The 14,454-nt window shown below is 47.9% G+C and overlaps 1 protein-coding gene across 10 annotated transcripts in view; it reads right to left on the bottom strand.

The window, feature by feature from the left end:
* Positions 1–4,882: 4,882 nt before the first annotated feature.
* tp63 (tumor protein p63) overlaps positions 4,883–14,454 on the bottom strand; it is a 45,191-nt gene continuing 35,619 nt past the window's right edge. For 2 of the 10 annotated variants that reach the window (XM_030372208.1, XM_030372213.1), the window contains 10 exons: positions 14,256–14,442; positions 13,854–13,969; positions 13,426–13,535; positions 12,965–13,089; positions 12,188–12,270; positions 11,704–11,828; positions 8,114–8,259; positions 6,717–6,864; positions 5,869–5,962; positions 4,883–5,240 (listed from right to left, as the gene is read on the bottom strand). In XM_030372208.1, coding sequence (XP_030228068.1) covers positions 4,944–5,240; positions 5,869–5,962; positions 6,717–6,864; positions 8,114–8,259; positions 11,704–11,828; positions 12,188–12,270; positions 12,965–13,089; positions 13,426–13,535; positions 13,854–13,969; positions 14,256–14,442 — 1,431 coding nt within the window. In that variant the 3' untranslated portion in view covers positions 4,883–4,943. Of the gene's footprint in view, positions 5,310–5,868; positions 5,963–6,716; positions 6,865–8,113; positions 8,260–11,703; positions 11,829–12,187; positions 12,271–12,952; positions 13,090–13,425; positions 13,536–13,853; positions 13,970–14,255; positions 14,443–14,454 lie in introns of all 10 variants that reach the window. The other 8 variants (XM_030372209.1, XM_030372207.1, XM_030372210.1 and 5 more) reach the window with 8 other exon arrangements.

Below are 14,454 nucleotides of genomic sequence, written 5' to 3' on the forward strand. Positions count from 1 at the left end.
CGACAGTGTTACCCCTTATGTTTTATTAGACAACGATGATAAAAAAAAACGACAGTGTTACCCCTTATGTTTTATTCAACAACGAGCGCAGTAAAAGAACAGTGTTAGCCCTTATGTTTTATTAGACAACGATCAATAAAAAGCGACAGTGTTACCCCTTATGTTTTATTAGACAACGACCAATAAAAAGCGACAGTGTTACCCCTTATGTTTTATTAGACAAAGATGATAAAAAAAAACGACAGTGTTACCCCTTATGTTTTATTCAACAACGAGCGCAGTAAAAGAACAGTGTTAGCCCTTATGTTTGTTTGACAACGACCAATAAAAAACGACATTGTTACCCCTCATGTATTTTTTCATGACGTGTTTTATTAGACAACGATGATAAAAAAAACGACAGTGTTACCCCTTATGTTTTATTCAACGAGCTCAAGAAAATGACATTGTTACCCCTTATGTTTTTTTCCATGACGAAAGATAAAAAGCGACAGTGTTACCCCTTATGTTTTCTTTGACAACGACCAATAAAAAACCACAGTGTTACCCCTTACGTTTTATATTTGACAACGACCAATAAAAAACAACAGTGTTACCCCTTATGTTTTTATGCTGGTGACCGATAAAAAACAGCAGTGTCAAAATATAATTCCCAACTATGGATTTTGTCTTACTCTGTGGTACAGTGGATGCAGCGTTGGGAGTTGGTATCTGAGTTCCTCAGTTCAAGTCTCACCGCGGTCACTTAACTGTTTAAATCGAGTGAACTTATTACTTTAGATACACATTTCATGTGTATTGTAATGTCAAGTATAACTTCAAAAGGTTTGTTTTTCAGTGCCCTGGTGGTGCAGTGGTATGAGAGTGCTATAACACTCTGTAGACCCTGGTTCGAGTCCTCATATAAACACACAGCCACAGTGGGAGGAGATGGTCTCTCACCTACACATTCAGATTATTTCTTCTACAAATTGTAAGGTCAAGTATAACTTCCGAAGTATTTATTCCTGTGTCCTGGTGGTGCAGTGGTATATTATAGGGTGATAGGTTAATACTCTGTAGACTCGGGTTTGAGTCCCCACTAACTCATTTGACGACGAGCTACAAAAAAACGACAGTATGTATTTTTTCATGACGTGTGATAAAAAACAACAGTGTTACCCCTTATGTTTTATTCGATGACGAGCGATAAAAAGCGACAGTGTTACCCCTTATGTTTTATTCAACAAGAGCAAAAAAAACAACAGTGTTTACCCCTTATGTTTTTTTCCATGACGAAAGATAAAAAGCGACAGTGTACCCCTTATGTTTTATTCCATGACAAAAGATAAAAAGCAACAGTGTTACCCCTTATGTATTTTTTCATGACGTGTGATAAAAAACGACAGTGTTACCCCTTATGTTTTATTTCATGACGAAAGATAAAAAGCGACAGTGTTACCCCTTACGTTTTATTCGATGACGAGCAATAAAAAACAACAGTGTTACCCCTTATGTATTTTTTCATGATGTGTGATAAAAAGCGACAGTGTTACCCCTTATGTATTTTTTCATGATGTGTGATAAAAAGCGACAGTGTTACCCCTTATGTTTTATTAGACAACGATGATATAAAAAAAAACACACTGTTACCCCTTATGTTTTTTTCCATGACGAGAGATAAAAAAACAACAGTGTTACCCCTTATGTTTTTATGCTGGTGACCGATAAAAAACAGCAGTGTCAAAATGTACTTCCCAACTACACATATTGTCTTACTCTGTGGTACAGTGGATGCAGCATTGAGCTTTAGTATCTGAGTTCCTCAGTTCAAGTCCCACCGCGGTCACTTTACTTTTTCCATCGAGTGAACTTATTACTTTAGATACACATTTCATGTGTATTGTAATGTCAAGTATAACTTCAAAAGGTTTGTTTTTCAGTGCCCTGGTGGTGCAGTGGTAAGAGAGTGCTATAACACACTGTAGACCCTGGTTCGAGTCCTCATATAAACAAACAGCCACAGTGGGAGGAGGTGGTCTCTCACGTACAAATTCAGCTTATTTCTTCTACAAATTGTAAGGTCAAGTATAACTTCCGAAGTATTAATTCCTGTGTCCTGGTGGTGCAGTGTTATAATATAGGGTGATAGATTAACACTCTGTAGACTCGGGTTTGAGTCCCCACTAACTCATTTGACGACGAGCTACAAAAAAATGACAGTGTTACCCCTTATGTATTTTTCATGACGTGTGATAAAAAGCGACAGTGTTACCCCTTATGTTTTTTTCCATGACGAAAGATAAAAAGTGACAGTGTTACCCCTTACGTTTTATTCCATGACAAAAGATAAAAAGTGACAGTGTTACCCCTTATGTTTTATTCAGCGAGAGCAAAAAAAAGCGACAGTGTTACCCCTTATGTTTTTTTCCATGACTTTTGATAAAAAATGACAGTGTTACCCCTTATGTATTTTTCATGACGTGTGATAAAAAGCGACAGTGTTACCCCTTATGTTTTATTCAGCGAGAGCAAAAAAAGCGACAGTGTTACGCCTTATGTCATTTTTCCATGACGAAAGATAAAAAGCGAGAGTGTTACCCCTTATGTTTTTTTTCATGACGTGTGATAAAAAACGACAGTGTTACCCCTTATGTTTTTTTTCATGACGTGTGATAAAAAGCGACAGTGTTACCCCTTATGTTTTTTTTCATGACGTGTGATAAAAAACGACAGTTACCCCTTATGTTTTTTTTCATGACGTGTGATAAAAAACGACAGCGTTACCCCTTATGTTTTTTTTCATGACGTGTGATAAAAAACGACAGCGTTACCCCTTATGTTTTTTTTCATGACGTTTGATAAAAAGCGACAGTGTTACCCCTTATGTTTTTTTCCATGACGAAAGATAAAAAGCGACAGTGTTACCCCTTATGTTTTATTCCATGACGAAAGATAAAAAACGACAGTGTTACCCCTTATGTATTTTTTCATGACGTGTGATAAAAAGCAACAGTGTTACCCCTTATGTTTTATTTGACAACGACAAATAAAAAATAACAGTGTTACCCCTCATGTTTTTTTCCGTGACGAAATATAAAAAGCGACAGTGTTACCCCTTATGTATTATTAGACAACGATGATAAAAAAAACCAACAGTGTTACCCCTTAGGTTTTATTCAAAGAGAGCAAAAAAAACGACAGTGTTAACCTTTTACGTTTTATTGGATGACGAGTGATAAAAAACGACAGTGTTAGCCCTTATGTATTTTTTCATGGCATGTGATAAAAAACGACAGTGTTACCCCTTATGTCTTATTAGACAACGACGATAAAAAATGACTTGCGTTTTATTTGACGACGACCTATAAAAAGCGACAGTGTTACCCCTTATGTTATATTCGACAGTGACCAATAAAAAACGAGCCGCTCGTCATGAAAAAACACATAAGGGGTAACACTGTCACTTCTTATCGGTCATTGTCAAATAAAACTTAAGGGGTAACACTGTCGCTTCACATGAAAAAATACATAAGGGGTAACGCTGTTAAGGGGTGACACTTTAATCGCTCGTCACGAGCGATTAAAAAACCTTTTTTTTTTCGCTGACGGCCAAAAATATTGTGAATAGTGAATTCTAGATGATTGAAAACAATGAAACAATATTCATAAACATGAAATGCATTTAGTATGTATATTTATTTTGGATTTATATCACAAAAGCCCACTTGCAACATATTTACAATATATTGTACAAAAATATGAAATGGCAGATGCTATCTAAGGCTTTAACAATGCTACTTGGCACATCATGCTGGTAAAGGGTACATATGTATAACTGTCGATTAATACAAACATTAGTTCTGATGGTACCGCTGTATTCACATCCATATGGCATTGGGCTTATCAAGTATTTTCTTTAGGTTTGTTCAAGAAAATAGCTATACAAATGTATATACATGATATCAAATGTTTTGGCTAACTATCAAACATAAACCCTTACCAAAACTATACGGTCCTTAAAAACGTAGTAAACAAAGATTCGATGCCAGGCACCTTTTGATCGATGGAAACACAGACATCAGTTCAGTACACCTGCAACACTGACAAGAAGGATATAGGAGGAAGGATGGATCCTGAACCGGAATACTTGGGAATCCCACACACACACGTAGCACGTAGCTCCTAGCACATAGCTCCTAGCATGCAGCCCGTGACACGTAGCACGTCGCTCTTAGCACGTAGCTGAGACAGAAACAAACAGAAGCGGGCGTGAGGCTAACAGCAGAAGCGAGAGCTGCAAGAGGAGCACCGGGGAGCTCTGGGGAGCAGGTCATCATAACACTTTGGTGAGAAGAAGACTCTTGAAATGTTTACAGTCCGACCTCGGGGCGGTCGGAGGGTGAACGCTTTAGCCTGGGAAGGCTCTAACAGAGACTACGAAACCCAACGACCCAGAAGCCCCTCGCACGCAAGATCCACGTGCGGTTCTGCTTTACATTGGAAAGTATTAAGACCATATCTGACGTATATAAAAACAAAAAAACAAAGACGACAAAGAAAAAAAAATTACGATATAAAAACCTTTCGCAGCATTCCCTAAGTGCTCTCTCTCTTTCGAGCGAGGCGAACCCTTAAGCAAATGCACGCGGGACTCGAACGCGCGCCTCTCCAGGCGACCGGCCGAGCCCCCACACTCAAGACCTTAAGTGCACTTTTGATCTGTACCTCTTTTTAAAACAAAGTGTCCGGCTCTCCGCGGCGCAACGGCGAAAACACCGGAGATTTCAATTGAAATGTTTCAGCGGGTTGAACTGAAATGGCGGCCCGGGGGGGGGGGGGGGGGGGGGGGGGGGGGATGTCAGCGGGGGGTCAAGGGTCAGGGGGGGTGGGGGGGGTCGGGGGGGGTGTCAGCGGGGGGGTCAAGGGTCAGGGGGGCGGGTGCATGTAAACAAATGGTCCGTTCATTCCCCCTCCTCCTTGATGCGCTGCTGCTTGTTGCGGCGGGAGTCGAGGTCGAAGGAGAAGTCGGACCACTCGTCCCGCGGGGGGAAGGAGATGGTCTGGCGCAGCGTGAAGCGCACGGCGTCGATGACGCGCTCGCCGCGCGCCTCAGAGGAGCCCAGGCTGACCGTAGACGCCCCGGTGGCGCTCCGCAGGATGTGGGGCGGCGGGGAGAAGTCCATGTTCTGCCGGTGCTCCATGATGCCCTTCCAGATGAGGTGCTGGTAGTCTGGGGGGATCTTCAGTCTGGAGAGGTCCTGGGGGGACACGCCACGGACACCGTTAGCAATCGATTGGTCGGGCGATCAATATACACTCTGTGCGTCCTAAGGGAGACACGAGTGGACACCGTTAGCAATCGATTGATCGGCCGATCGGCTGATCAATATTCACTCTGTGCGTCTTAAAGGAGACACGAGTGGACTCTGTTAGCCATCGACTTATCTGTTGATCATTACATATATACACCCTTAAAGACACGCGGTCTATTGATCAGTCGATCAATATATACTGTATATCATAAAGGAAACGCATAGGATCACAGTCATTGATCTGTTGATCGGGCGATCAATATTCCTCTTATCTATCGATCATTGATTCATTCATAAATACACGCTAAAAGACATGCCAGCGGACAGTTGGCAATCTATTGATCAGGCGATCAAAATACATTCAATCCATCCATCAATAAATCAAACAAATATTTCCAATCGATTTAGCAGTGCCCCAACCAAGTCAGTCAATCTGAATACATACAAATGATATTGATATAAATACAGACATACAGTGCAGCTGTATGTCTGTGTGTGTGTGTACACACACACACACACACACACACACACACACACACACACACACCCACCCACACGGCAGGCTAAGGCTCACCTCCATGTTGTAGTTCTCAATCTGGTAGATGTTGGTTAGGCCCTGAGCTGAGAAGTAGTCCAGGCAGCCTGAACAGCCCAGACGCAGGAGGAAGCTGGAGAGAGAGAGAGAGAAAGAGAGAGAGAGAGAGAGAGAGAGAGAGAGAGAGAGAGAGAGACAGAGAGAGAGGCAGAGAGAGAGACAGAGAGAGAGGCAGAGAGAGAGAGAGAGAGAGAGAGAGAGAGACAGAGAGAGAGGCAGAGAGAGAGACAGAGAGAGAGGCAGAGAGAGAGAGAGAGAGAGAGAGAGAGAGAGAGAGAGAGAGAGAGAGAGAGAGAGAGAGAGAGAGCGAGAGAGCGAGAGAGACAGAGAGAGAGAGAGAGAGAGAGAGAGAGAGAGAGAGAGAGAGAGAGAGAGAGAGAGAGAGAGAGAGAGAGAGAGAGAGAGAGAGAGAGAGAGAGAGACAGAGAGAGAGAGAGGTAAGTCACGATATCAGCTGTCTTGGTACAGAACAGGTCGTGCTATTTTCTGATGTTAGTACCCCAGGCGCATGTGATAAATATACATCGTTCACTTTATATGTTATGCACACATTCGCTCCATGCAGAAACACACGAGGCAAGCACATTCATGTCCTTATATAAACACATTCAGAGGTCACTTGACCACTTCACTCCCACAACATGCACGCCATAACAACCGAGCGCACGGTGCCACGACCACGACCGAATCAGGCGGAAAGAGCCCTACCCACGACCTCTCTGCACAGGACGCACTCCGTCGCCATCCTCTATCTATCCATGACGCTATAACTCCCCCCCCCTCCCCCCTCCCGGGTCCTGAGAGCGGGGTCCTGAGAGCGCGGGTACCTGGCGATGCTGCTGTCCATGGGGTACGGTGGGGGGGGGGTGCAGTGGGAGGACGGGACCATGGGCAGCTGGGGCTGCAGGCCGTGGGAGGGGCTGAGCGAGCTCAGGTCGCCGCTCATTGGCAGGTGATTGCCCATCATGGGCGTCACTATGGAAACACAAGCAGCCCCCCCGTCAGTGTCTCCGTCTAGGTATTATGGGATGTGAGCAGGTTGGGGTGGGGGGGGTCACAGTGGCTAGGGGCGGTCCGAAGGTTGCGGGTTCGATTCCCCAGCCTCTGCTTGTGAACGACCTTTAGACGGACTGCATGCACAATCAGAGAGGAGGGGGACGAGGTGGGGGCGGGGACGAGGTTTTGGGGGCGGGGCCTGGTAATGAGGTGGGCGGTCCTGGGCGGACAGTAGGAGGAGCTTGTCCTCCGGGGGGGGGGGGGTCCCCTGCCCCCCCCCTTATAGCACCCCCCCCCGTCCCTCGACGAGGTGGTGGAGGAGAGAGAGACGGGTGGTGGAGGAGAGAGAGACGGGTGGTGGAGGAGAGAGAGACGGGTGGTGGAAGAGAGAGAGACAGGTGGTGGAGGAGAGAGAGACAGTTGGTGGAGGAGAGAGAGACGGGTGGTGGAGGAGAGAGAGACGGGTGGTGGAGGAGGAGAGAGAGACAGGTGGTGTAGGAGAGAGAGACGGGTGGTGGAGGAGAGAGAGAGACGGGTGGTGGAGGAGAGAGAGAGACAGGTAGCACAGGAGAGAGAGACGGGTGGTGGAGGAGAGAGAGAGACGGGTGGTGGTGGAGAGAGAGAGACAGGTAGCACAGGAGAGAGAGACGGGTGGTGGAGGAGAGAGAGACGGGTGGTGGTGGAGGAGAGAGAGAGACGGGTAGCACAGGAGAGAGAGACGGGTGGTGTAGGAGGAGAGACGGGTGGTGTAGGAGAGACGGGTGGTGTAGGAGGAGAGACGGGTGGTGTAGGAGGAGAGACGGGTGGTGTAGGAGAGACGGGCGGTGTAGGAGGAGAGACGGGTGGTGTAGGAGGAGAGACGGGTGGTGTAGGAGAGACGGGCGGTGTAGGAGGAGAGACGGGTGGTGTAGGAGAGAGAGACAGGTGGTGTAGGAGGAGAGACAGGCGGTGTAGGAGGAGAGACGGGTGGTGTAGGAGAGAGAGACGGGAGGTGTAGGAGGAGAGACGGGTGGTGTAGGAGGAGAGACGGGCGGTGTAGATGAGAGACGGGTGGTGTAGATGAGAGACGGGCGGTGTAGATGAGAGACGGGCGGTGTAGATGAGAGACGGGTGGTGTAGATGAGAGACGGGCGGTGTAGATGAGAGACGGGTGGTGTAGGAGGAGGGACGGGTGGTGTAGGAGGAGAGACGGGCGGTGTAGATGAGAGACGGGTGGTGTAGTACTTACTGTCAGTGAGGCCGGAGCCCATGCCGGAGGGGGTGATGGTGCTGCGCTGCTGGGGGTTGATCAGCTGGCTGACGGAGGGCAGCTTGTTCACCTTCCCGTGGGGGGGGGATTGGGACCCGTACGACTGCTGGGGCGTCATGGAGGGCCTGGGAGGGACGCACTTCCTGTTAGTCACTTCCTGTTAGTCACTTCCTGTTAGTCACTTCCTGTTAGTCACTTCCTGTGGCCTACGATGGTACTTAAACGGAGCACCACCTGACCTTCACATCATGGCCTGGACGTATTTGATCAGTCGATCAATACTATCGATAGAACCCATCTCTTATATTGATTAAAGAACACCTGGAGGGCAGGTGGTGTTGGCCAGAGAATAACATCATATTAATAATCCTGTACTAAATGGATAGGATAAAAGTTTAACATAATAATGTAGTCTACCACATTTGAGTTATTTGAAGATATTGATATGTCTCAAGTTCATTAAAGATTTTTTATGTCCATAAATATAAATGAAAAGCTGTGAATTTTCAATTCAGTGTACATTTCAGACAGGAAAGGGAAACTGAGAGTGGTAAAGCAGAAAAGAGAACATTTATTAATAACCAGACAATAGTGCAATACTGCAAACAAGCTAACACATGCCTCTGTTTCAAACAGAAGGTCTCTGAAAGATATTTACCCGACAGACACTAAAACTCACAAACAAAAGAATTACAAAAACATCTTAATGTCCCGCAGGGACTTCATAAACCATGACCAGCATCGAGCAACGTTCGATAGAATCTGCATAATAAAGTCTCAATAAAGTCTTTCAAAACAAACAACCCTGAAAATGAAAACAGCAAACAAAGTCCTGTTGAGTCCAGCTCTACTCACAAAGCAAAGGTGAAACATGTTCACCTGAATCAGCACGGTCAAACTAAGATAGCACCACAGTAAAACTACAGTAAAACTATGATAGAACTAGAGTGATACTACAGTAAAACTAGAATAGAACAGTAGAATTTGATTTGAAGTAGAATTAAAGTATATCAATGGACTACAGTCGAACGACAGTAAAACTACAATTAAACTGCAGTAGAAACGAAAGTAGAAACTATAATGAAGAACTACGGTAACACCACAATAGAAATACACTAGAATCACACTAAAAAGTAGTAGTCAGGTTTAACTAATAAGAAGAACTGCAGTAGAGCTACAGCTTGGTTCCAGACCTCGACCACCGAAGAGGCAGAGGACATCTCAAAGGTTTCTTGTCACAGAGTAAACGGTTTGCTACATATGCTACATATGGTACATCCGCTACAAATGCTACGTGCTGGATGCAATGGTGTTAAGATGACACCAGGGAATTAAACAGAATGACACAATGGAGATTTTGTCGCGGTTTGCTACAATGAGTAAAGGTTTCAAGATGTGCTTGTTGGAACAAAAACAATTACAATCAGATAATTAAACATGCAAAATCAGCCAAGCCTTAATGAAACGGTGTGGCCCTTTCTATATCCTATTCTCTCTGCTGGCTCAGTCAGTGCATGGAGTCCACTGAGGGGACTTTTACTTTGAAAACCAGTCCCAGATCAAAGTGACCACTGTGAGGAGGAGGAGGAGGAGGAGGAAGAGGAGAGCCGAGGAGGTGTTGATGAGAGGAAGATCAGACTGGTGGTGGAGGAGGAGGAGAGATGAAAGAGGAGCAAGAGGAAGAGGGGATGAGAAGGGGGAGGAGGAGGAGGAGGAGGAGGAGAGATGGAGGAGGAGGAGGAAGGGTAGAAGCGACGAGGAGCTGAAGAGACGAGGAGGCATCAGATCAGAAGCGGTCAGTGAGCCCCGAGGAGCCTGGAGGAGGAGGAGTCCAGGAGGCGGGACGAGGAAGAGGAGCAGACTGGAGGAGGAGGAGGAGAAACGACGAGGAGGAGTCCAGGAGGATGGACGAGGAAGAGGAGCAGACTGGAGGAGCAGGAGGAGGAGGAGGAATGTAGGGAGAGAGGTTCAGGAGGAGCTGCAGCGCCTCCTCTGCTCTCCTGCCGGCTGGAGGAGCTGGCGGCCCAGCCTGGCAGACAGCAGGCTGGGGAGAGGAGCAGGAGGAGGAGGAGTAAGGCCACGCCCAGGGTTTAGTTACCACGGCGATAGAGACAGGGCGAGGGAGGGAAACAAAGGAGTGGTCATTCTGTGTTAGGGAGGCAAAGTCTTTAATCACACCGTCGTCATGGCGCACTCGTTATAATCACGATGATTGGGGAGTCTTGTCATGCAGTTCCGTTGCTCTCCAGCAGGTGTCCCTGTTTCACAAGTGCATGCGAGTCAGTCGTGCAGAAACGCAGGAATCACTCCCAATAATCAGTAATGTCTAGATAGACTTCCCATACTTAGAGGAGAGAAGTGTGAGTACTAGTTTTAGTATTTAGAAGTTTAGTCAAGGTAAAAAAAAAAAAGGCACAAAGACGGAGAGAAGAAAAAACGTTGAAGAAAGCAGAAATGAAAAAGAATGAAGCTCTTTAGAATTCCGGAGGAATCTAAGCTGTGTTTTCACGCCCCCTAGTGCTTGTGTCTGTTAACTGCGGGTTTATATAACAAGGTATAAAAAGGTCACCCCCTTTAAGTCATCCGTTGGTTAAGAACCCCGTGGCTAGTTCCATTATGTACGGGTTTTCCGTCAGCGCCATGCCAGCCACAATTTTACTGATAGCGTAAGCAGTGATTAGAGCCTTCGACTATAATTAACCCTTCGTCTGCCCTTTCCCCACCACGCCGCTAACACGGGCGGGGCCGCACTAACCAGGTGAGTCAATTTTAATCACGCTTGAGCCAATGGCTGAGGTTCAACCAAAAGGTTGTTTTTTTCTTTCCCCCCTCGAATTATGCTGTTGTGCAAAATCTGGCAGAACACCCAAAGGCGTGAACCCGTCTCTCTGGAAGCGTCTGCGGAACAAAGCTCAGCTCGGCACATTTGTCCCGATTCATGCGTGTTGGCGGCTCCCCGGAGAGGGGAGGAGCTGTGGGGAGCCTCCGGGCCATGTTCCCTCTCCCTGCGCTCACACAGAACCACGGCCTCGCCTCGCTTCTCATGTCGCAGGAACAACACAACACCTCTGCCAGTGGATCACAGCCAGAGAGCCGCTGGAGCGACGCGACGAATAAGCACACTAACAAAACATGCTAACAACAAAAGGGCTATGGACACACGCTAACGACAACGAACACACACTGCGAGCACACGGTACAAACACACGCTACAGACACTCCAAACACCACCAGGGGAGGAGAAGGGAGTGCAGGACAACAGGAACCAGAATCCCAGCCTGTAAGCGCAGCTGCACACTTGTTAAGGTTCAATCAGACAATAACATGCCGACAAGGGGAGAGTTCTGTATAGTAGTAGAACTGGGTGAGGTACTAGGGAAGAACTTGTAATACAGAGAACTGTGGTAGAACTAGGGTAGCACTGTGGTAGGGCTGGTGAGGTTCTTCTCAGTACTCTGGTGGAACGTGGTTCTACTCTGTGGTAGAACCGGTGTGGTTCTACTCTACTCTGGTGGAACCTGGTTCTGTGGTTCTTCTCAGTACTCTGGTAGTACCGGAGTGGTACTCACTGTTTCTGCAGGAGGTTCTGCTGCTGCTGGCGGTACGACTCGATGGTGTGCTGGGGCAGGAACTGCATGAGCTCCAGAGACTCCTTGATCTTCACCAGGATCTCGTAGATCTCCCTGCCCTTGATCTGAGAGAGTGAGAGAGAAGGACAGGGCAGTCAGACCGGAGCTCGCTCGCCCAGGGAAAACTGTCTGGGATTCACCCAATCAGAGACGGACAGGTAGGAAGGGAGGAGGGAGACAGGAAGTGAGGAGGAAGACAGGAAGTGTGGGACAGGAAGTGACAAAGAGGACATGAAGTGAGGAGGAAGACAGGAAGTGAGGGACAGGAAGTGAGGAAGAAGACAGGAAGGACAGTACGAGAGGAAAGAAGACTGGAAGTGAGGAGGAAGACAAAAGGATCTTCTTGAGAATTAAGAGGTAGTCAGGAAGTGACCGGATGGACATGAAGTGTGGAGGACCACAGGAAGTGAGAGGAGGGACTCACGGGCAAACAGAAGACCTCTTCGTCTGTGGACCGTCGTTTCTTCATGGACGACATCTGGAGGCCATGGGAGACCTGGCGGAAGGCTGAGGTACAGAGGACGGAGGTCAGAGGTCACGGACGCACGGCGTCGCATTGGCCTCAGCAACATGAAGCAAGATGGCCACCAAGCAGATAGAGAGGAAGGAGCGGGAAGGTGTGGCGGAATGTTCCAGGTTTACAAAGTAAAAGTCCCCTTGTTGTCTCTCTCTGTGTATTGACCTCAGCTGAGTTGAAAATCATTGGTTGGAGCTAATTAGCATTAGCTACGTAGCAAATTAGCATTAGTTAACATAGGTGACTAACAATCCCTGGTGGAGACTTTTACTTTCTGAACCTTGAGTTTCCACCTCTGTAGAGCAACCATGCTGTGTGGCTCGTCATGTCTGCAGCGTGTGTGCATGGTTAGCGTCTGTTGGCTTGTGCGCAGTGTTGGCATGCGTTCATTGTTAGCCTAGCATGTGTTAGTCAGCGTGTGTTGGCGTTAGCATGTGTGCAGCGTTGTGGGCACCACTAATCAGCATGTCAGCCCGTGGCTTCTTGGCTTCATCGCGCTAAGCGCCAATGTGAGCGTTCTTATTGCATGGGTCGTCCTAAGCGTCTGTTAGCCTTCGTAGCGCCTGTTAAGAGCACTAAGAAGCGCTAGGAAGGGCTAGGCGCCTGTGTGTGAGCTAGCAGTGAGGAAAGCGTGTTCCCGGCCCCTCCACCGCAGCCCCCAGCGCTACTTACGGCGTTTCGTACCGTCACTGCTCTTTGTGACGTCCGTCACCTGCTGCTTACGGATGCTATCCTCGTCCGCCTTGCGGTCGCGGCCCGGACACGCGCAGATCCTCGCCTCGAAGCAACGCCGGCCCAACACTTGACCGCTAGGGGGGGGGGGGAGGGGGAGACCCGGGGGGAGGAGGGGGAGACCATGGGGGGAGGAGGGGGAGAGAGGGAGAGAGACACACTGTGGTTAGAGAGTGGTCAAGTGGCAGCGATAGGACACAGATTAAGGAGAGAGAGAGAGAGAGAGAGAGAGAGAGAGAGGATGGGATGGAGAGAGACAGAGAGAGAGAGAGAGAGAGAGAGAGAGAGAGAGAGACGATGGGATGGAGAGAGAGAGAGAGAGAGAGAGAGAGAGAGAGAGAGAGAGAGAGAGAGAGAGAGAGAGAGAGAGAGAGAGCGATAGAGGGACTAAGCGCTGCGGTGGCTCCTCTTACTCTCTGGTCTCCAGGGTAACGATGATGAGGATGGGTCTTCGGTTCATCCCACCCACACAGCTGGAGTTGCACATGAAGTTGTACAGGATGGTGGTGAACTCGGTGCCCACCTGGAGACAAGATGGAGACACGGGGTTATGGGGCTGGAGGTGGGAGTCACTAGCACTTAGCATCGTGTAGCATCTTATCCTATCTATCCTTGGTGTGTACGGGGAATGGGTTAACCTAGTGATGGTTAGTGCTTGGCACTTGGTTCTATGAACATCCTTACTGTACCGACAGCACTATATTGTTGTTTCTCTTTCCTCTACAAATGTACTTATTGTAAGTCGCTTTAGATAAAAGCGTCTTCTAAACAACCCTCAATGTAAATGTAAAGTACGAGTGTCGTGGCGCGGCATCGAACCCGCGGCCTCTCGGGGTCTCACCTGCGGGGGTTCGTAGGGCACCAGGACGCTCTGGCGCCCCGTGATGGAGTCCTCCATGTACTGGGCGTGGCTGTTGCCCTCCACCCGGATCAGGTGGCTGGGCGGAGCTATCTGACCTGGGGACACCAGGGGGAGGGGCCCGGGGTTAGAATGGCCGCCGGTCCACAAGACAAGGAGAAGTTCTCCTTGATGACGTAATCCTGAATCCACTCTGAGCCGCTTTGGATTAAACTAGTGGCGGCTAAAAGACGATATATATAGTATAATCGATAAAAAACGTATCATCATGACTGTTTCTGCCTTGTGTCTGTTCAGGTACCAAGCATAAGAATTTGACCCCTGTGTACTTTAATAATACAATCAGAGTGTGATAAAAGTGACCCTCATCGTGTCTCCTCTCACCGTCGTTGAACTCGCGGCTGAGCTCGTGGTTGGGGCAGCGCTTCACCACCTCTGTGACGTGCTCCGCCTTCTTGTAGACCGGCATGGCCCGGATCACAGCCCCCTGGGGGGGGTTGGTGAGCACCTTGATCTGGATCGGACAGGTCTTGGCGATCTGGCAGTACAGCTTCTTGAGTTCCGTCGAGTACTGCGGTGGGGG

The sequence above is a fragment of the Gadus morhua genome, chromosome 12 (assembly GCF_902167405.1).
Source record: "Gadus morhua chromosome 12, gadMor3.0, whole genome shotgun sequence".
Classification (NCBI taxonomy): domain Eukaryota; kingdom Metazoa; phylum Chordata; class Actinopteri; order Gadiformes; family Gadidae; genus Gadus; species Gadus morhua.